This window comes from Petromyzon marinus, chromosome 45, assembly GCF_048934315.1.
Source record: "Petromyzon marinus isolate PM22_M1 ecotype Great Lakes invasive population chromosome 45, UKy_Petmar_22M1.pri1.0, whole genome shotgun sequence".
Classification (NCBI taxonomy): Eukaryota; Metazoa; Chordata; class Hyperoartia; order Petromyzontiformes; family Petromyzontidae; genus Petromyzon; species Petromyzon marinus.
In genome coordinates, this window is record NC_133711.1 from 8713671 (window position 1) to 8733134 (window position 19464).

Genomic DNA, 19464 nt, shown 5'->3' on the forward strand with positions numbered 1-19464 from the left:
GATCGCAACACAAGCGGCCTTCATCAGGCGGAGAGATTATGACGATTGCTTGTGTTGCGATCGAAACGTCGTAGTTTTTTTGTTTTTAAAAAAAAAGTTCTACGTGACTTTACCGAAGGACCTAAAGAATATGAATCCATGCAGTAACGAAAGCTTAAAAATCGAGATTTAATACATGCGTTTAAAATTTGATTTAAAGCTTTCGTGACTGCAGTGATTCATATTCTTGGTTCTTTCGGTAAAGTCACGTAGAAGGGAAACAATAAAAGCATAAAAATCTAAAACAATAAAATTCTCACGACGTTTCGACTGCAACGCAAGCAATCATCATCAGGTGTGATAATCACGGCAGGAAAATTTGAAATTTTAACATGCGTTTAACTTTATGACTTGCCACGTGGTTCCGGGTGGAGAGTGGGAGGAGTTCTCGGGGGAGGGGCGGGGAGGTTGCGTGAGCACGTGACCCCCCCCCTCCAACAACCCCTCCCACCCCTAGAAGTAGTCTGCGCATGCGCAGGAGTTGTGTGGAGTGGTGAAGCCGATCGTGCCGCGCGGGGGTGGTCGTGCGCTCGAGTTGCGGCGTCGGCGTTCGGCGTCGCTCTCTCTTCCCCCGCCGTCTCTCCGCCGTCTCGCCGTCATGTCGTACGCCTACCTCTTCAAGTACATCATCATCGGGGACACGGGTGAGAGAGAGCGAGCGAGAGAGAGAGAAAGGGAGCCAGCCACTCCTCGAGCCTGTCCGCCGTGGCGGGCCTAGCGGCTCCCGTGGCGGCCTCAACAACAATGCCCCTTATTCTTGGTTCTTTCGCTAAAGTCACCACGTGGAAGGTAAACAATAAAATAACACAAATATAAAACAATAAAATTCTCGCGACGTTTCGGCTGCAACGCAAGCAATCATCATCAGGTGTGAAAACCGCAGCAGGAAAATTTGAAAAAATAATTTGAATCCCTGCAGTCACGAACGCTTTAAATCAAAACAATGCCTCTGTTTAACCCGGAGTCGTGGTTCGTAGTCGGCTTTTCGCGGCCAATGTTATTCGTAATAAAGGTTTTTTTTAGGGGGTTAGATGGCGTAAATGTGTCGTCTAACCCGCCACCAATCGACCACGTTGTACTCGAATTGTAAATTATGTGGGGTTTTACTCTCCAATGCACCGATGTGCTGAAGTAGTCCTTCGTTAGCACGTTTTTTTTTACTTTACTTGACAAACCTTACTAAATGGGCTTCGTCGGGTGGTGGCGGGTTTCACGACGCGTTTATATTTACGCGATACAACCAATCCCCAAATGAACCCACATGTGTTATGAACAAAGCCTCAGATTACCTAGCGCGAATAGGCGATGGCGAGTGGGGGGAGCGATGTCGATGCGAGGTGGGAATTTCGAGTGGCGCTCAACTGAACGAGCGGGGGCTTTGTTCGTCTTCAGTGATCAATTCCACACCTGGACGCTGAGAGAGGGCCATTGCCCGAAACGTCTCCGATTAGATTTGTGAGGGGGGGTACGGCTGGTGCATCTGCCAGTCATCTCGGTCAGTCAATCCATGGCACCTGGGTCTGTCCCGTGACCTGCCAGCGAGCCTTCGACAACGCTGCACGTGGCCTCAAGAGTGCACCTAGCCTGGCACGGGCGCCGTGGTGACGTCCACCGGCACTTCGTGGCGAATGATGGCTGTTGTTATTGACACAGTCCGGGTCTTCTCTCTCTAATAATTTGAGCTCTAAATTTTGATTTAAAGCTTTCGTCGTGAGAATTTTATTATTTTATTCTCATTCTACGTGACTTTACCGAAAGAACCAAAGAATATTAATTTGAGCTTTATTAGGAGAATACTGTACTGTAAATGAATCGGTGGTGCGCGAGTGCAGTTGACAACACAAAATCTCACCACGTTCGTCAATAGCATTGCTTTAAAATACATCTTAAGATGTGACGTTTTTGGGACAATGCCCCTTAATAGCACATCATCTGGCGTCGTGAAGGCAGTGTAATTGACGTACCTGTTGTGTTTACTTAAGAGAATAAGGGTGTTTGGGAAAAAATGGATTACACACATTTAAATATTCCTTTAAAAATACCGTATCATAACATCTTAACCAAGGCCGTGGAATGTACTCACCCGTCCTTTTATGTTGAATACACGCAATTCGACGCTGTACATAGTAGTCAATGAGGGGAGCAATGATCTTGAGTAATGTACCGTGTTCTTGGTTCTTTCGGTAAGTCACGTAGAAGGGAAACAATAAAATAATACAAATATAAAAAATAAAATTATCGCGACGTTTCGACTGCAACACAATCGTCATCAGGTGTGAACCACAACAAGAAAATTTGAAACCAGTTTTTTGAAAAAAGTGGCGGGTTTTTTTTCTTCAAATTTTCTTGTTGTGGTTTTCACACCTGGTGATGATTACTTGTGTTGCAGTCGAAACGTGATAATTGTATTGTTTTATATTTTTATTGTTTCCCTTCTACGTGACTTTACCGGAAGAACCAAGAATATGAATCCCTGCAGTCAGGAAAGCTTTAAATCAAAATTTAATGTACCGTGCTTAGAATTGTAAATCCAGTTCCTGTCTTTGAGTGGGGGAGCCCACATACGTTCATCTATGAATGTTGAACTTCTTTCGCACAGTACGTAGCCAACCATAGGTGCAATGGTTTGACGAAAGGTCCTGCATTGTACAAGTAAATAAAGCCAATTGGAAACACCCACTGAGTTAACATCTGTGACGTTGGCTGGTAAAACGTCAGACGTTAAAACCACCTATTTCCATATTTGCCATCGCTGTCCATTGGACGGAGCGTTACATAACAAGTGAAATTACCCACTGCGAGAACCTGTGTGGATTGGCAAGCAACAGCAGGTGGTTGGTCTATTGAGCTTGCCGATGTTGACCTGCAAGCTAATTTTACCATGTTTTTCTCTGTCACTTGCACCAAAAAATGTTGGCCATTGTGGACATAATTAGCTTTCCGAGTTGGGAGAGGGCTGTCAAGTCAATAAACGCATGGGATGTACTCATTGAAAATGCATCCAAAAGTAGCCACATGTATTCGGTTTAAAGGCTGGTTTGAATACACGATATATTTTTCATTTCTTGCGTATATGCTGAGAAGCTAAATGCCAATATCGAAGTCTGCCACGAGAGGGCTTTCAGGAGAGAGTTCGTGTAGTTTTGCTATCCCTGCGTTGAAGGAGTGATCACAATCGCACTGAGGCTTTGCTTTAATTTTCAATTAGGTTTAAAGGGTTAAAGGAGATGTGCGCATCGGCTTGTTAATGTTCCGATGAGGTTGATGGTTCGCCAGTGTCACAATCCAGGAGATTCAGTAGTTAGGTGTTTTTTTTTATTCTGAACGTCCACGTTCACTCTGTTCGCCAGCATAGACTATCATAAAAAAAATTCACATCTCTTTGTGAATCGACTGCTGGATGAAGGTCCCCCCCATGCCGTATCAGTCATGAGGGTATTGTGACTTTCCTTGACCACGCTGGTTCGTGCAAGTTGATGGTGGGTGGGTGTCAGGGACTCATTCAGATTTCACTCACCATTGATGTTAGTCCACTGGGAATTGATGGGTTCAGAGGACAATGCGCTAACCACTGTGCCACCACGCTATCTTTAATGATGGCAATGTTATTATTGGTTATTGCTACATGACTTTTAAGTTAACATTTTAATCCATGGCATGTGACCTTCTGGTCACTGTTGTATGTGTCCCAGGACTTTTTTTTAATAAATGGATGTCTCGGTACCGTGAGTTCCTGGGTAAAGAAGGCTAAGATTGTTAATGTATTTACATGGCCTATTGTTTTTTCATGAAATGTTTGGCAAGCAATTGTTTCGCATGTAAAAACTATCTATATGAGCAATGGTTGGGATGGTTGTGGACACCTTAAATGAAATCTGGGTGCTGCCATGGTGTGATATCACACTGGACTTACTATCCAGTCAACGCTCTGATTCAATCTCCTGGCACGGGAGTTCAAACAATGAGCAAGTTTCTTAAAGCCCTTCACCTCTGTCCAGCTAGCTATATAAATGGGGACATCACAGTCGATGATCAGCAGGTCACATAGGGTGGGGTAAGTGTAGGTAATCCTCGCTTTTCAAAGATGTCCTCCCAGCATGGTAGAGGAGATAAAACACCTTCTACGGCAGTGTTCTTCATTACAAGGCCCGTGGGCGACTAGCGGCCTCTGGTGGCCTTTAGTGCGCCCCCTGACAATACACAAATGTGAAAACACCACCCCCCCCCCCCCCCCATAATCGTGTGGCCACAAACCCAATGGATTCAAATGTGTGGCGGCCCTCACATCGATGTCTTATCAGCGAAAGTGGCCCCCCTCTGAAAATTAGTGAAGAACACTGCATTACAGGGGCTGGCTTGAGCTCCCTCAAGTGGAGGTCCATGTGTAAGAAACTGAAGGGCTGCACCTTTTTGTGTTTTAAATCCAATCTGCGCATGCGTGTTTCTGAATTGTGCATGTGTGTGTTCGTTTCAGGGGTGGGAAAGTCGTGCCTGTTGCTTCAGTTCACAGACAAAAGATTTCAGCCGGTCCATGACCTCACCATCGGTAAGCCCAGAATGGGATTGCACAATCACGCTATAACTTAGTGCAGTTGCAAGCCAGTTAACATCCAATGTGTCAAAAAGTTAACAATAGGCATTTAACTATTTATTTGCACAATCCAGGTCACTATTTTATTTTAGAATCTTGTTTTGTCTAGTTGTTATTCTCATGTTAGTTTGTTTTGTTTCCTCTCATTCCAATTAACTTAAAGGTAACGTTTCATGCAATATGCATGAAAAATAAATCGAGCACAAATTAATGCAAGCTTTAAAATAAATTTTAATGCAATTGTTAAATGCTAATTTCCTCACGCAAGGCAACAGCAGCACATAATACTTAACACCATCCTCATGAACATGAAAACGTAAAACTCTCCTGTCAATCGATTGCTGGATTGCCAATCATGGGGGTTGTTTTTCCAAACTTCACCACCTTTAAATTCACCTTGCACAAAACAAATGGATAAAGTTAACATTTTGGGAAATAAAGCCTCTGCTGTAAATGTTGGTGAGTCATATAGACTACCATATCTACATTATAATTAACGTTCTGTCAACATTACAGCAACTGTAGGGTTGATTTCATTTACAGATGCTTTCATTGCACACAGCCAATATGAATAAATAAAAAGCCAAACACTTTATCTTTGACAGCAAGACACACACACCCCTGCATGCTTTTTGCCAAGAGTTTGGAAACATTAAAAGCAGGGCTTATAATGGTTCCTCCGGAAGACCGGCGTGACTGTTTTTCTCAGCGTGTGGTGGTGATGTGCGTTGATGTGCCTGGCAGGCGTTGAGTTTGGGGCCCGCATGATCGCCATCGGCGGCAAGCAAGTCAAGCTGCAGATCTGGGATACGGTACTTCTCTCGATTCTGTTCGCCCAATGAATAGAGTGCTTTCTGCGGCCGAGCGGCCTCCACTCTGGCGCTCAACATTAAGTAGACTATAAGAGGTTCTACTTAAATCATTTATGGCCATTACGACAGCGGTCGTGGCAATCTACCACTATAAAGGTAGCGGGATACACGTAAGATTAATTCTCAATGGTTAAAAGGGAAGCTTAATTTTCCCCGGAAATATTTTCCTAGATTACCAAAGTAGGCACGTAGGTATGAAACTAGTAGCCACAGCCATAGCGAGAGGTGTACTAGTGCATGGTATGCCCAGCTGCTAAAGATACTGTTAAAATTAACCCATGGTTATGGCGAGGAGTCCACTTGAACGCAATCACACACCATAGAAGCCATTTCTTGTCATGGGCAGCAGCGGGTAGTCAGGAGCTGCCGATTGCGCTGTAACGTGCAGCTGCTTGAATCATGAAGCTGTTGAAATCATTAAGCTGTTTGTGACGCGCATGTGGTGTGTAGGCCGGGCAGGAGTCATTCCGCTCCATCACGCGCTCGTACTACCGCGGGGCGGCCGGGGCCCTGCTCGTCTATGACATCACCAGGTGTGACACTCCTCCACAGCCTGGCCTGCCAGAAAGGGCCTAACTTTTTTCTTGGAAAAATGTCCATTTCTAGGCATGTGGGTCACCTCCACTCATGAGCGTGTGAGAGCTAACTGCTTATCTGTTGATCCTTTTGAGGCTTTCCAACTATGGTAGAAAGCGTTGATGCATTGGCTATGTGTATTCACTTAAAACGGGGGAGGCGGTAGCATAAAGTATTTTTGCAATTAGGGACTTTCCCAATTGAAAACTGCTCAAATAGATTACAGGGGTTGCTTAAAGCGTTTTGACACCACAACCAGAGCAGAAAGGAAATGTACAAAGGTATTTTCCCTCGACAGCTACCCATTGGTTTCCCTAATGGTGATTAAATACTACTTCGGACAAACGCATGTTGGACAGCGGAACACACAATCCATGCTCATGCATTTTTTCCGAACAGTTTTTTTTATGTATCTATTTTGCCACGGCTGTTACTTCGGGGTGCAGGAGAGACACGTTCAACCACCTAACAGCGTGGCTGGAGGACGCCCGGCAGCACTCCAACTCCAACATGGTCATCATGCTCATCGGCAACAAGAGGTGACTGCAGAATGGGGCACGTGGGCAGGACAAGTGGGGGGGGGGGCGCATGGTTGACCTGCACACTCTAGCATGTGTTCTTTTGGTAAAGTCACGTAGAAGGGAAACAATAAAATAATAAAAATATTGAACAATAAAATTCTCACGACGTTTCGACTGCAACACAAGCAATCATCATCAGGTGTGAAAACCACAACAAGAAAATTTGTAAAAAGTGGCGGTTATTTTTTAACGTTAGCACCACGGAGAGAGATTTGACAGTTTGTTCAGATGGACGAGTCCATCTATGTTTGGAAAAGAGGAGGGGGGAGACAAAAAATAATGGATGAGGTCTGAAAGCCACCTTAAGCGTGATCAATCAATTAAGACCCAAGACAGAGGTTCTTTGCAAGCCATCTGGCTACCATGAGAGATTCGTTCATGAGGCTATCCACATATACAAACAGAGACAATTTCAACTGAGAAGATGGATTCTGGCTTAGCAATCATTGGAAGGATTTTATAAACCATTTCGGGTCTTAATTGATTGATCACGCTTAAGGTGGCTTTCAGACCGCATCCATTATTTTTCGTCTCCCCCCTCCTCTTTTCCGAACATAGATGGACTCGTCCATCTGAAAAACTGTCAAATCCCTCTGTGGTGATAACGTTAAAAATAACCACCCCTTTTTTCAATTTTTGTTGTTGTGGTTTTCACACCTGACGATTGCTTGTGTTGCAGTCGAAACGTCGTGAGAATTGTATTGTTTTATATTTTTATTATTTTATTGTTTCCCTTCTACGTGACTTTACCGAAAGAACCAAGAATAGGAAGAGAAGGCCAAATACCGGTTATCGCGGCCTTTGAACCAGCAGTGGCATGAACTTGTAATTGCAGGGGCTGTACCTTCCCTTAGCTAGAACAAAACAAACTTGCATATGCATTTGCCACAATAATTTACATGAATGTGCATTGATTCAGAGCTGCATTTAACTGCGCCACTGCCCTTGCGTGCCCAGTGACCTGGAGTCGCGCCGCGAGGTGAAGTGCGAGGAAGGGGAGGCGTTTGCGCGCGAGCACGGCCTCGTCTTCATGGAGACATCGGCCAAAACGGCGGCGAACGTTGAGGAGGTGAGGACCCACAATGACAAAGATCCCCCCCTCCTGTATAGCCTTAACAGACTGTGGGGGCAAGTGCTGTTAGCGAGTAGCACTGATGAAGGCTGGGCACTGTGGCACACGACGGGGTGGGTGGCCAGCACCACGCCCGACAGACAGCCTGTCTCCCTAGCAGCGGCAATGTTTACACACTGCACCAGGTACTCATGAGGCTGAGTCGACCGAAGGACCCACGCACACACAGGCTCTCCTTCCGTGCAAGCCAGGCACATAGGTTCACATGCCAGTTGACTCGTATATAAATGCTTTAAGTTGCGTTTATTTGAACAAATATCCAAACGTAAAAGTAAAACGGGGGTGAGGAACCCCACCGCTCGCAAATTATATTTAGTCGTCACATTGCGCAAGTAAAATGTGTGGCGTAAACCTTCCGCCCACCTGACACAGCACATGAAGGTTGTCACTTGACCAGACCTGCCAAATTATTTCTGCTTCAGCACACTTATGTTGGAAAGCAATACACATCATTTAACAGCTGGGTATGACGTTTCGCTGCTAGTTACAACCAGAATTGTGAAAATGTCCTCCAGTCTTGGGACTCAAGACAGGCGGTGTAATGTCATCAACGTGCACCCACAAAAATAACTTATACAGTAAAACCTTGGATTGCGAGCATAATTCGTTCCGGAAACGTGTTTGTAATCCAAAGCACTCGTATATCAGTTGTGATCACGTGACGCTCGGAAGACAAAGCGTATATACGTACTACTCGTATTGCAAAGACCTCGCTCGTTTATCAAATTAATATTTATTTTAACATTTTGCTCGTCTTGCAAAACACTCGCAAGACCAAGTTACTTGCAATCCAAGGTTTTACTGTAAATGACATTGCTCAGGAAAACCTACATCTTATCGGCACCAATAGGTAGCAGTAGAACAAAATATCATTAACCTGGCAAGTTTATCATTTTAATGGGGTTGTTTCCTTCACTGCAAGGGCCTACTAATTGCATTATTTTTTGCCTCATCAGTAGGGATAGCAGTAAAGGGGTGTGGTGTCTGAAAGTCGTATTCAGCCCTCTGACGTAAAGCATCATTGACGGCATAAAGGGAAACGGCAATAATAACTTACAATCTTTTTAACACACGAATATGATACAAAGTTAATTTCATGCACCTGTGTTCCTGTTACTGCAGGCCTTCATCAACACGGCGCGAGAAATCTACGAGAAGATCCAGGAAGGCGTGTTTGACGTCAACAATGAGGTAACCTTCGAGCATTCTGACTTTTTTGAGGTCAGCATTGTTGTGCTTTTGTTTAGTTACCCCGTCACGAATTTGTGACTTATCACAGCCGGACGATTTAAACTACGCACCAGCTATATATCACCCCATGCGAGTCTGAATTTGCCCAAGTGTTGGTCAGGCTGGATACCAAAGTTTGGCCACCAACTTTGATTTTCATGTAGCTAGTGTGTTTAGAGAAAAGGATACACCACTGAGTATCTAGCAAGTTGCATGCCTGTAATCATCATTGAAACGATTCCTGTGAGAAAGAGAATCAAGTATTGGATCCACTTCCACATGAAAAACCAGATTTGAATAACCTAATTGGCATTGGGTATATTCAATAACTTTAATTCCACTGTTATATTCTCCAGATTATAAGACGGGCGTTTGTATCCCAGCATCTGCTCTGTCGTAAATTTCTAATTTAAACACTTGCTTTGTTTATTCTAGAATGTATGTAGGGCAAGTCCTCTTTTTTACGTTTGGGATTCATCCCTGGAAAACACTATGTTAGGCAAAACAATGTAAATCAAAGCCTATTTTACAGTTGACTTGACAATATAAAGTTAGGATCCATTCCTGGGGATAATTTGTTTTCGTAAATAAAAAAGTACCAAAATCGATGACAAAAGGATACCCTAAAAGGTGTTGTATAACAAGTTATATTAGTTAACACAGTACTCACTAGAAATGATAGCAGAGATTATATTTGGAGGCCTCCTGTGGGGTGGTAATGCTGTAGACACCGTGGTGTCACGCCTTGTCGCTTACCCTGCTCAGATTGTTGTGTTAATTTCTTAAAATATTTCTCAAACAACCTTGGGAGTGAATTGATCCATTTCCCCCAAATTCGTTGGTGCTGGTATAGTCAAACTTAGAGGACTCAGTAATTTTTTTTAAAGGATAAAAGTACAAAGATTTGGTGTGGGTGTTACTCCTTACCCAGCACCTGCAATTGGCACGGTTGGCTGTGTTACAAGAATGTGTCTTATAACCTGTAAAGTACAGTAACAGCTACGTGGCTAGCTGTGAGCAGCAACATTGACATGTACGAGGTAGAGGCACTGCCCGAGATAGAAGTCCGTCGCACAACCATATCTATTGCACATTATCAATACAGCCACAGGCTAAACGGATGTCCATGCTTCCCTGCCCCCCCCCCCACATCCTGCTGTTGTATTACTTCTATTTGTTTAATATGTCTAGACATGGTATTTAGATCACATTTAAGCTGAAATTCGTGTTGTCATTACATCCCTAGCACTGCCACATCTTATGCAACGTAGGCACCTCATCTTGAGAGTGTGTATATGCTTCCTGCCTGTGTGTGTGCGCGTGTTGCACCTGGCTATGTTTCAGGCAAACGGGATAAAGATCGGGCCGCAGCAGCTGGGAGCTACACCCAGCGCAGGGCAGGGTCGGCCAGCTGGGTCGACGGGTGGCAGTGATGGGTGCTGCTGACTGCCTGAAACAAACACACACACCTCATGGACAACACTGCCAATTTACAGTCCTGCACACTGCCACACTACACTTGAAAGCCTGCACAAAACTGTTGGGGCATGCGCTGCTAGCGAGCTACTATGAAGGCTGACACTGAAGGGGTGATTTAGCACGCACCACACCCTGGAAACCTTTGTCTCCCCAATGCCATTGTTTACACAACATACCAGGTATTCACTTGAGGCCGAGTCAACCTAGGGGAGGTCCAGGACCAGCTCAACTGATTTGTATTGAGATGTATACTGCCAAGCCACAGCTGGTCATGAGGTAAGGGAAATCCTCTCCTCGTGAAACAACCACCCCATTAACTCGGGGCATGTTGAGGTGATGAAAGGCCCAAGATGAGTTCAGATATTTGCCACTGATGATACGGGTGAACGGGAATCAAACTTGGGTGGCCGGGGTTCGTAGCACCAGTGTGCTAAACACTGCTACCACTCCCAACCCAGCAGCCACTACACATACCTGTATTCGTTACCCCTGAACACACATTCTGTCGTGATCCAGGCAAGGAAGTAACACACATTTTTCCGTGAACTTAAACCTCAAATCATTCCGTGGACTTTTGCTGGCCTACAACGTTGCCTGTTATGTAAAAGAAAAAGCCAGTGTTTGTATCCTGCTACTGGAACTCAATTGCCTGTCACAATTACTTCTGTGCCTGTTCACCACTAAACTGAAATCCCTCAAATACCACTGCGTAGGTTTTCACGGTCATGCTGTATAGCTTCCCAACGTTTTCAGATTGTACCGAGTGTTGTTCGGCATTGGTATGACATTCTGGCCCACGTGCTGGGAGCTTCAGGGACATAAGCTCGCTTTCGCACCATGATGCAGCATTGCCGGCGGCTGCTGGTGGTGGTGTAGCTGATTGATGCCGTTTGGCTCAACTCTCTGACATAGGCCAGCTGATGTTGCTTTTGCTTCGTCTGGGAGGAAACCCAGTTACCCAGATAAAGTTCACCGTTCGTGCACACGAGGGTAAACAACATGAGGTACAAGCCGAAAACAAATTGGAGAATTATATACCTTCAATGGAAATCCCGAACAGGAAGGGGACCCCTGACACCCCCACTCACAACGTAGGCCATGGAGAGCACAACCCACCCACATGGTCACTACATCTCAATGTATATTTTACTCAGAATATAATTTTAATTGTACGAGGTTTTTTTTTATGATGCACTGATGTACCTTTTATTAATAACGTCTTACCAGCTCACTCCTTCGGGTCACATGGAGGGTGGGTTGGACACGGTCTCATAGCGAGTCCAGCGCTCGCCAGCCCGCAGGCAATGCCCCCCCCCCTGCAGCTGATAACGGTTGCTTTTGTTTACGTGAAGGTATATTTGTTGACTCGTGTGTTTCTTGTTTGCCTTTTTGTCAATGAGTATTAAAGCGTTAAGTTACTCATTCGTGTGGCTCTGCTGATGGTTCGTTTCACTACCTCGGTGACTTCACAAATTCATTTAGGTTCTTATAATTGCTGAAGGAATCGTAAAATAAAACCCGCTTTAAACTTGTAACGCAGATGGTGCGATTAATTTAATTGACGTTCCCTGTACCTTTTGACTTGTAAGATGGTTACATTTCACATGTATAGCCTTATTTTAAGCACTTGTTACCATGTAACAAGGTTTCACTTTAAGTAGAACATTTTGATAAATTACATGTAACTTTTTGGGATGAAATCTAACACTGATAAACCACTTTAGTCTAATCATACCCTTTTAACAAAAACCTTTACATTCTAGACATGGCCTAGCAGTAGCACGTTCACCGTTTGTTGCAAAGGTTCACGGTTCAGATCCAGCAGCCGCCCTGATAATTACTGCAAGTGTAATGACCACTTATATTACGCGCCATCTACTCCATGTCCAAAATGGACGTCACAGATCCCATGACGTCGTTCGGGTCCAAATTTTCAAAATTCTCAATTTAACTGCAAGTTACTAAATTGTGACTACACATCAATCATTTTCCCCGACTGGCAGATAATTGCTCCAGGTTACTTACAAATGAGACTATCCTGGCCTCTTGAATTCTCACCAAGTTAAACAAAATAAACTAGAATGCTTGGGCACCTTTTTGCATAAAATGAATCTTTTGTATTTTTTGTAGCAAATCTGCCACGCCAACAAACTACACTGATATATTTGGACCGATATAACTGCTCGAAATTAAGAGTGAATTTCAGGGCCATCGAATCGTGGGGGTTATTTCCCACGTGTGTCAAACTAACCTTATTGGGGCTGTGGTCCCCATCATCGTCGCGGCCACACATCCACCTCTTCACAGCTGCGAGAAGAGTTGTGCAGCGTCCTCCACATTGGGTGCCTGCACAGGAGCCGCCCTCTGCCGCGTGATCTACAACAACCACAACCAACCACGTGCACACTGTTCATGAAGGTGCTGGGTGACTCGGTGGTGTGACACCCATCCCTGCATGAGGCTGTTAGCTGAGCATGCATACAATTAATATCCTATCAACCATTTAATTGCAACAATTTGGGGTTAGGATTTAAGTGGACAATTAGTTTATTCATCTATTTTCAAAACTATGAACTACAACTTTTTTTTGTTACCAGGCAAGGCCCACTGAGCTATACAACTCTTTTACCAAAGCAACCTGACCACAAATAATAGCTGAAAGAAGTAGCTTATGTGGAAATTTATAACAGCTAAATACTGTAAATACATGTTTCTGAATGTGGAAGGAAAAAACCGAAGGACCCAGAGAAAAATCCAAGAGACCACGGGAGAAGATGCAAACTCCAACTGTACAGGCGTCAGGGTCGGGATCGAACCCACGACCTCCTGTATACCAGGCGTGATAGTTAACATCTCCTAGCCACCTCGTGAGTTACATGCTTATGGTCAGTACTGCTGGCACAACCCCAAGCCAATCTGTATTTGGCCACTTTGATAAAATTTGCTCTAAAAAACCCACAAGCTACTCCCTGCAGCCAGTCTCATTAAAATTAAAAGTGATAACAGGCCTCACAAATGGGCTTGTCTGCTGCGTCACTCAATTAAATTATAATTTTTTAAGGGCCCAACACCATCCTACAGCAGTGGAACAAGTATTTGTTTTTAAATCTGTTAAAACTCTGATAGTTGTTGCATTTAACTCTTCCCACCCAAGCTGTGTTTAACAGCAAACTCGAATGGACTTCGGGTCCACAACTGAACAATCAGTTGCGCAACGTATTCACATGGAATTGAATGGCTTTCACGTGGACGTCTCTACAATCAGTTGCATAACTGGTTCGCTTACAGAGGAGACTGACAGCGATGCATTTTAATCACATGCACCTTTGAAATCTACGACTCGCTACTAAAATCCTGAACACGCCGTTTAACTCACCTCGTAGGTTTTTGCAGCGAATATTGATTCATAATATATTTTTTTGTGTTCGGTCACGTAATGTGGCCAAGGTTACATAAACCATCCACCACCTGACTCCGCCAAATAAATGAATCGCCCGTGAAACATTTTTAGGCTCACAGGAAGGTTGAAAAATTATCACGAATGAAATGGGCAATTAGGAGACTTTTCGTTCAAAACTACATCAAACCTCATCGGGAAGAATAACAACCCGGAAAATCTGAATCACGGTGTCAGCTGAGCCAGATTCTTAAATACAGTAGATAATCAATTATCCTGGATTTTCGAAAACGCCGGATAATTGTATAATTTAAAATAGCTTATTTTGTACATTATTGTATGACGTTTTTAGGTGTTGTTACATATTTTAGCTGTTTTAAATTTGTTTACTCTTTTAAATTGGCATAAACAAAGTGCCAAATATCGTACTTTAAAAATACTCTGCATGGCATGATGTATATACGTCAGTATTTTCAATAAGTCGTATGTAGTGTACAATATACTGTATATAATATTCAACACTGAAATCAGGCATGGCTACTTTTTTTGTCACGCACATGGTGCTGATCCTACGACTGGTACAGACTTTGGAGCTGTTTTGCTGGTTTTTGCCGGATCAGCCCGGGACTGCCAGGTGTTGGAAACCGGAAAATCGATGATCAACTGTAGGTGTCTTGACCTCATAGGAACGACCAAATCAAGATTTTAACTCGATATATGCCATTTAATTTCCTTGCCGTACAACTACCCGGGATCACATGTGGACAAAGCAGTCGCAGGCAACGATTTAAGTTGCGCGATTTCGATAGCGATCTTAGTTGCCCCCTACTGATTGACTGCTTGGGTGTGGACCTTTCTGAACCACAGTGGCTCCCTCACATCCCTTGTTGAAAAAAGTTAACCGATGCACAAAGGGCCCCCAAAGCGTTTTGTCAAAATGAAAGACATTATTTCGGGACAAATAAAAAACACACAAAAGAAACTCAACATGTCCATCACTAACACTGTATACAATAGGTGACGTTTTGGACAATGGCCCCCACAGTCTTCAGCGTTTGTTGGGCATTACCTTTGTTGGCTCGGCCACCTTTGCGCCGCTTTCGGTGGGGTTGGCCACCTGCGCGTGCACCTCACTGAAGTTCTTGTCGCTGTCGCTCACCCTCTCCTTGTTCTTGATGTTGATCTGCGGCGCGGCACGAAGAGGAAGAACGGTGTTAAGGTACAACCCAAGCGAACGCTAAACCAGGTGCCGCACCGGTGTGCATGTAAATCTAACGCCATGTGTGTGCACGTACGTACAGCTCTCTTTTTAGTCAATCCCTTAAGCCGTGCGGGTCCTGCAGGTGTTATCTGACCTTACTTCACCGGGCTAGTGATCGTGAGTTGAAGGCAGAGAGCACAGATGTGCTAGCATAAAAAGTACAGGGATATGGGTTTTTCTGCAATGCCCTCTGCGGCCCATCACGTAGCGGAGCCGACTATGACACCTGCCATGCATGGCGGTCATCCATTAAAAGCGCTATCGAGGCTCAAATCCTGCTTTGGATTCCCAGATCTGACGAGCCTGGTCGTGTCCCAGATTATTTGATCATAGGTGGCTTCATAATCATTACGACTAACATGAAATTAATAGAAAATTAAAACCTAATCAGTGTTGTTTACAATGAAAGACATGTGGAGGTGACATGTGGTGTTTACTCTTTGCTCCGGGGTTATCAACAGATCGATGTGATCCCTGCCTTGCCTTTTTCAGGTTGGTCATCACGGCTTTAGGTTTGTTCTTCACTTTCAGGTGTTTTGAATTGGCCACTTTGAAGAGGCCATTCTGCTTCTGTGAAGGCGGCCGACTCTTGTTCTTGCCCATCTTGCCGCACGCTGTACCACGGACATGACACTCAAGGTCATCAGCATCAACTTCAAGTAGCAACCAAGAGTACCCGGTCGCATAAAACCACTTAGACAACCCACCACGGGATGAGGGCCTCCCCACGACATTCACAAGGACTGAGTTTATTTGACCATACGTCACAACGCCGGTGTGCGCGGTTGGTTTTGGCAAAGGGTGCTGGGAAATCAGCAACTGCTTTCTTTCTTATCCAGTGGACTGTTTCTAGTGCGGTCTCAGTAACGAATGCACCGATTGGCACACGCACATTCCCAAACGACACGGCGGCCAAAATAACCCCATGGTACATTTGCCATAATTTCTCAGTAAAAAAATGGAAATGTTAGATTTATTTCAGACATACGAGCTGCAAAACCGGTAACCGTTCTTACCCAAAGCGGTTACCGCACATGCTAAGAAAAACAACTGATTTATCAAACAACCCCTTGTGTATACTGTAGACGTGGCGCATAGAAGTATAGTACCACCAATGGATTTCGTCGCTCTGTCCTGGGCCGACGTCTCTGGGAAGCAGCCTAACACCTTGTGGCACAGTCCGCTATCCAGGCTAAGCCCTGCTTTGGGCTTCCCAGATCTGACAAGATCAGGCGCGCATTCTGGAGGGATTTGGTCATAAGAACAAAGCTTGGCTATCTCATAGCAAACAAGTATCAAGTTAATAATAATTAGGTACAACAAAAAACAATGCTTTAAATTAACATGTTATTTTATTTAGCCTGTAATTCTCACTGTTTACGTTCCCGGAAGCAGCATTTGTCACATTATTTGTACTAACACTGGTCAACCCACACTCACGTTGACAAAATCAGCCCAAGGGGTTTTTAAATTGCCACGAATGGAAGTTTTTTGTTAGGATCCAGATAGAAAGCCCAAACTATTAAGCTATTTTATTTTACCAGGCAAAGGCCCAACTGAGCTCTGCGGCTCATTTTCAGAAGCGACCTGGCCATAAATGTGATAGCTAAACCAAGTGACTTATCATCGTGTACATTAATAACAGCCAAATATTTTTAAAAAGCACGTTGATTCGAAACGTGGAGGTTTATGGAGAAAAATCCACGCGACCACAGGGAGCGAGAGACACACCGCAAATAAAAAATATATATACAGCAGTGCAGGCATCAAGGGTTGGGATTAAACCCACGACCTCCTGTGTACCAGGCGAGGTAGTTCACATCTCCCTCCGTCTCGCTATCCACGGTGAAGTTAGCCAGGCCCGGTGCAGAGGGGGGTGCAGGAGACTGCAAGTAAGCCGAGCAGGCCACTCCAATCGCGGGTAAACTTTCAGGATAAACAGGCTGTAGACGTGGGCCTCTCTTACACCACTCCTCCCATCGGCATGAAATACCGAAACTCCTTATCACTGCCCCTACCTTATTACAGACCAATTCAGACCTTATTAGTCACCCCGTGCCCCTTATAAGTCTCGACGTTCATCCTACAAAGTCCCATCACAATGGACAAACACAAATAGCTAAACATGTTTCTAAAATTGTCGATTTTTGTTGTTGTTGTTGTCCGTATTGAAACGGCTGCACGATGTATGGATCTTAAAACTCAATTTCCCTGTACAAGAATCCAGGGTAAATCCGTATTTTTAGTTGACAGCTATGAAATGACTGAAACCCCAAGATAAACTCGCTACTCACTATCGAGAAGCATGATGTAACAATAGTGTATTGTACGCTTTCCATTCAGTCGGCACAAGCTGTTGAAAATTCTACGAAACGTTTCATAATCGATATCTAAAATCAATCCGTTTGATCGTTGAAGGTGTTTATCGATTGATTTCGCACGTCCTCGATTATATACAATACAAAATATTCAATATTGCCGATGTATTCGCTATTTGAATGTCCGTCAAAGTTAACGCGATCATTAAGGACGCGTTGTTATTTGTAACGTTGCCGAGACTCGAGGACGTATTCAGTTACGTTTATTAAAATATTTTTTTTGCCGATTTTTCCCGAAACATAACCCACACATCGCAAGGAGTGTCGTGACATTGCCTAAAGCGAGGAGGGATCACGGCTAGACCACGTTTAGAGATCCCCACTGGACCTTAACGAACTTAAACACGAACAAATCCGTAGCCTAGCCCAGGCAGACCCAGAACGCGCCCCCTAATCTACTACATTCGCTGCGTACATTTGAGCGACACCAGTTCGTGTTTTCGTGGGAGGGGGGGGGGAGTCTAGGCGGATTGTTACATCGTTATAAGTTATGGGAGAGGGCATCCATCCAGCGGCGGATTGATCTTGGCCTCTGAAAGCTTCCTCGTTGGATGGGCCTCGCACATTAAACTATTCTGGACAATCGCCCGAAGACGCTGGATGTCATTACCAGCGAAACAGTCGGCCTCAAATTGTAAAACGTTGTGGATTTACTCTCCAAACACACCGGTGGGCTGTAGAAAGTCATTTAACTGGCGCGTTTTGTTTAACCTTTACTGGCTGTGTCGGGTGGTGGGAGGGTTACAACGCATTTATACTTTCGCGATCTAACCCAAAAACCCTTATTATGAAGATTGGTCGCATGTTAAACGCACCTAAACGTGATCGTCAATGCTGCACATTAGATCGCCGTTCTAGTTTTAAAAAAACACACATATATGCGCTTAGTTGTTTTAATTGTTAACACGACCAGGTTAACGGCGTTATTCTCTGAGTTTCACTGAAGATAACCATAACTCTACAACACCTTCGTTACCTGTGTAGTGCCCACACGCACTCTGCACTGTACTCCACGTGTTGCTGCAACGCCGTGGACGGATCCGGGAAATATGTGAGGAGGAGAGAGGCGCGATGACATCACGTCTCTCTACCGACGTCATGTCTCTCTACCGATGTCATGTCTCTCTATCGACGTCATCTCTCTCTATCGACGTCATGACTCTCCACCGACGCTGTTGGTGATGAGTAGTGGATAGACCGTGGCTGATAACACTGTGTAGGACCCTCCTGGTAACACCACCAGCCCACAGGGGATTATTGTGTCTGTCCGTCCGTCGTGCATCTAAAAATGGGAGGGGTGAGGCTGGGTGGAGTGAGGAGGGAGGGCCTGGGTGGGGAGGGGAGGGTGGGGAGGGTGGGGAGGGACTGGGTGGACAGGGTGGGGAGGGGCTGGGTGGGGAGGGTGGGGCTGGGTGGGGAGGGTGGGGCTGGGTGGGGAGGGTGGGGCTGGGTGGGGAGGGTGGGGAGGGGCTGGGTGGGGAGGGTGGGGAGGGGCTGGGTGGAGAGGGTGGGGAGGGGCTGGGTGGGGAGGGGCTGGGTGGGGAGGGTGGGGAGGGAGGGGCTGGGTGGGGAGGGTGGGGCTGGTGGGGTGAGGAGGGGCGGGGTGGGGCTGGGAGGGGAGGGGCTGGGAGGGTGGGGAGGGGCTGGGTGGGGGGTGGGAGGGGTGGGGCTGGGTGGGGAGGGGCTGGTTACCCCGTGGTGCCCTTATAAAACTCAACGTTTCACCTACTCACGCCGGCTTGTGCCCGCCCTCACAGTCGGGCATATTGTGCTGAATACACCACGTGGTGCCGCCGTTGACCCTGGCCATTGACCGAGCAACCCGACGTTCCTACCAGCCCCCTCCGCAGGAGAATGTGTTAATGATGATGACCGTGTATGAATTCCCTATTCTTTTTTCAAAAGATAAATAAAGTACATCAGAAACT

At 45.2% G+C, this 19464-nt stretch overlaps 2 protein-coding genes across 2 annotated transcripts; one reads left to right on the forward strand and one right to left on the reverse strand.

The window, feature by feature from the left end:
• Positions 1–489: 489 nt before the first annotated feature.
• LOC116952183 (ras-related protein Rab-2A-like) lies at positions 490–11922 on the forward strand. The gene is made up of 8 exons (XM_032971307.2): positions 490–683; positions 4514–4585; positions 5375–5442; positions 5953–6035; positions 6525–6617; positions 7617–7728; positions 8914–8982; positions 10366–11922. Exons 1-8 carry the CDS (start codon positions 638–640, stop codon positions 10465–10467), a joined length of 645 nt encoding a protein of 214 aa, XP_032827198.1. The 5' UTR covers positions 490–637; the 3' UTR covers positions 10468–11922.
• On the reverse strand, positions 8016–18675 carry RBIS (ribosomal biogenesis factor). Its single transcript, XM_076074076.1, has 5 exons — positions 18513–18675; positions 15642–15772; positions 14967–15080; positions 12752–12876; positions 8016–10471 (listed from the first exon to the last, which is right to left on the reverse strand). The coding sequence occupies exons 1-4, from the start codon at positions 18634–18636 to the stop codon at positions 12802–12804; spliced, it is 444 nt and encodes a 147-aa protein (XP_075930191.1). The 5' UTR covers positions 18637–18675; the 3' UTR covers positions 8016–10471; positions 12752–12801.
• Positions 18676–19464: the final 789 nt, after the last annotated feature.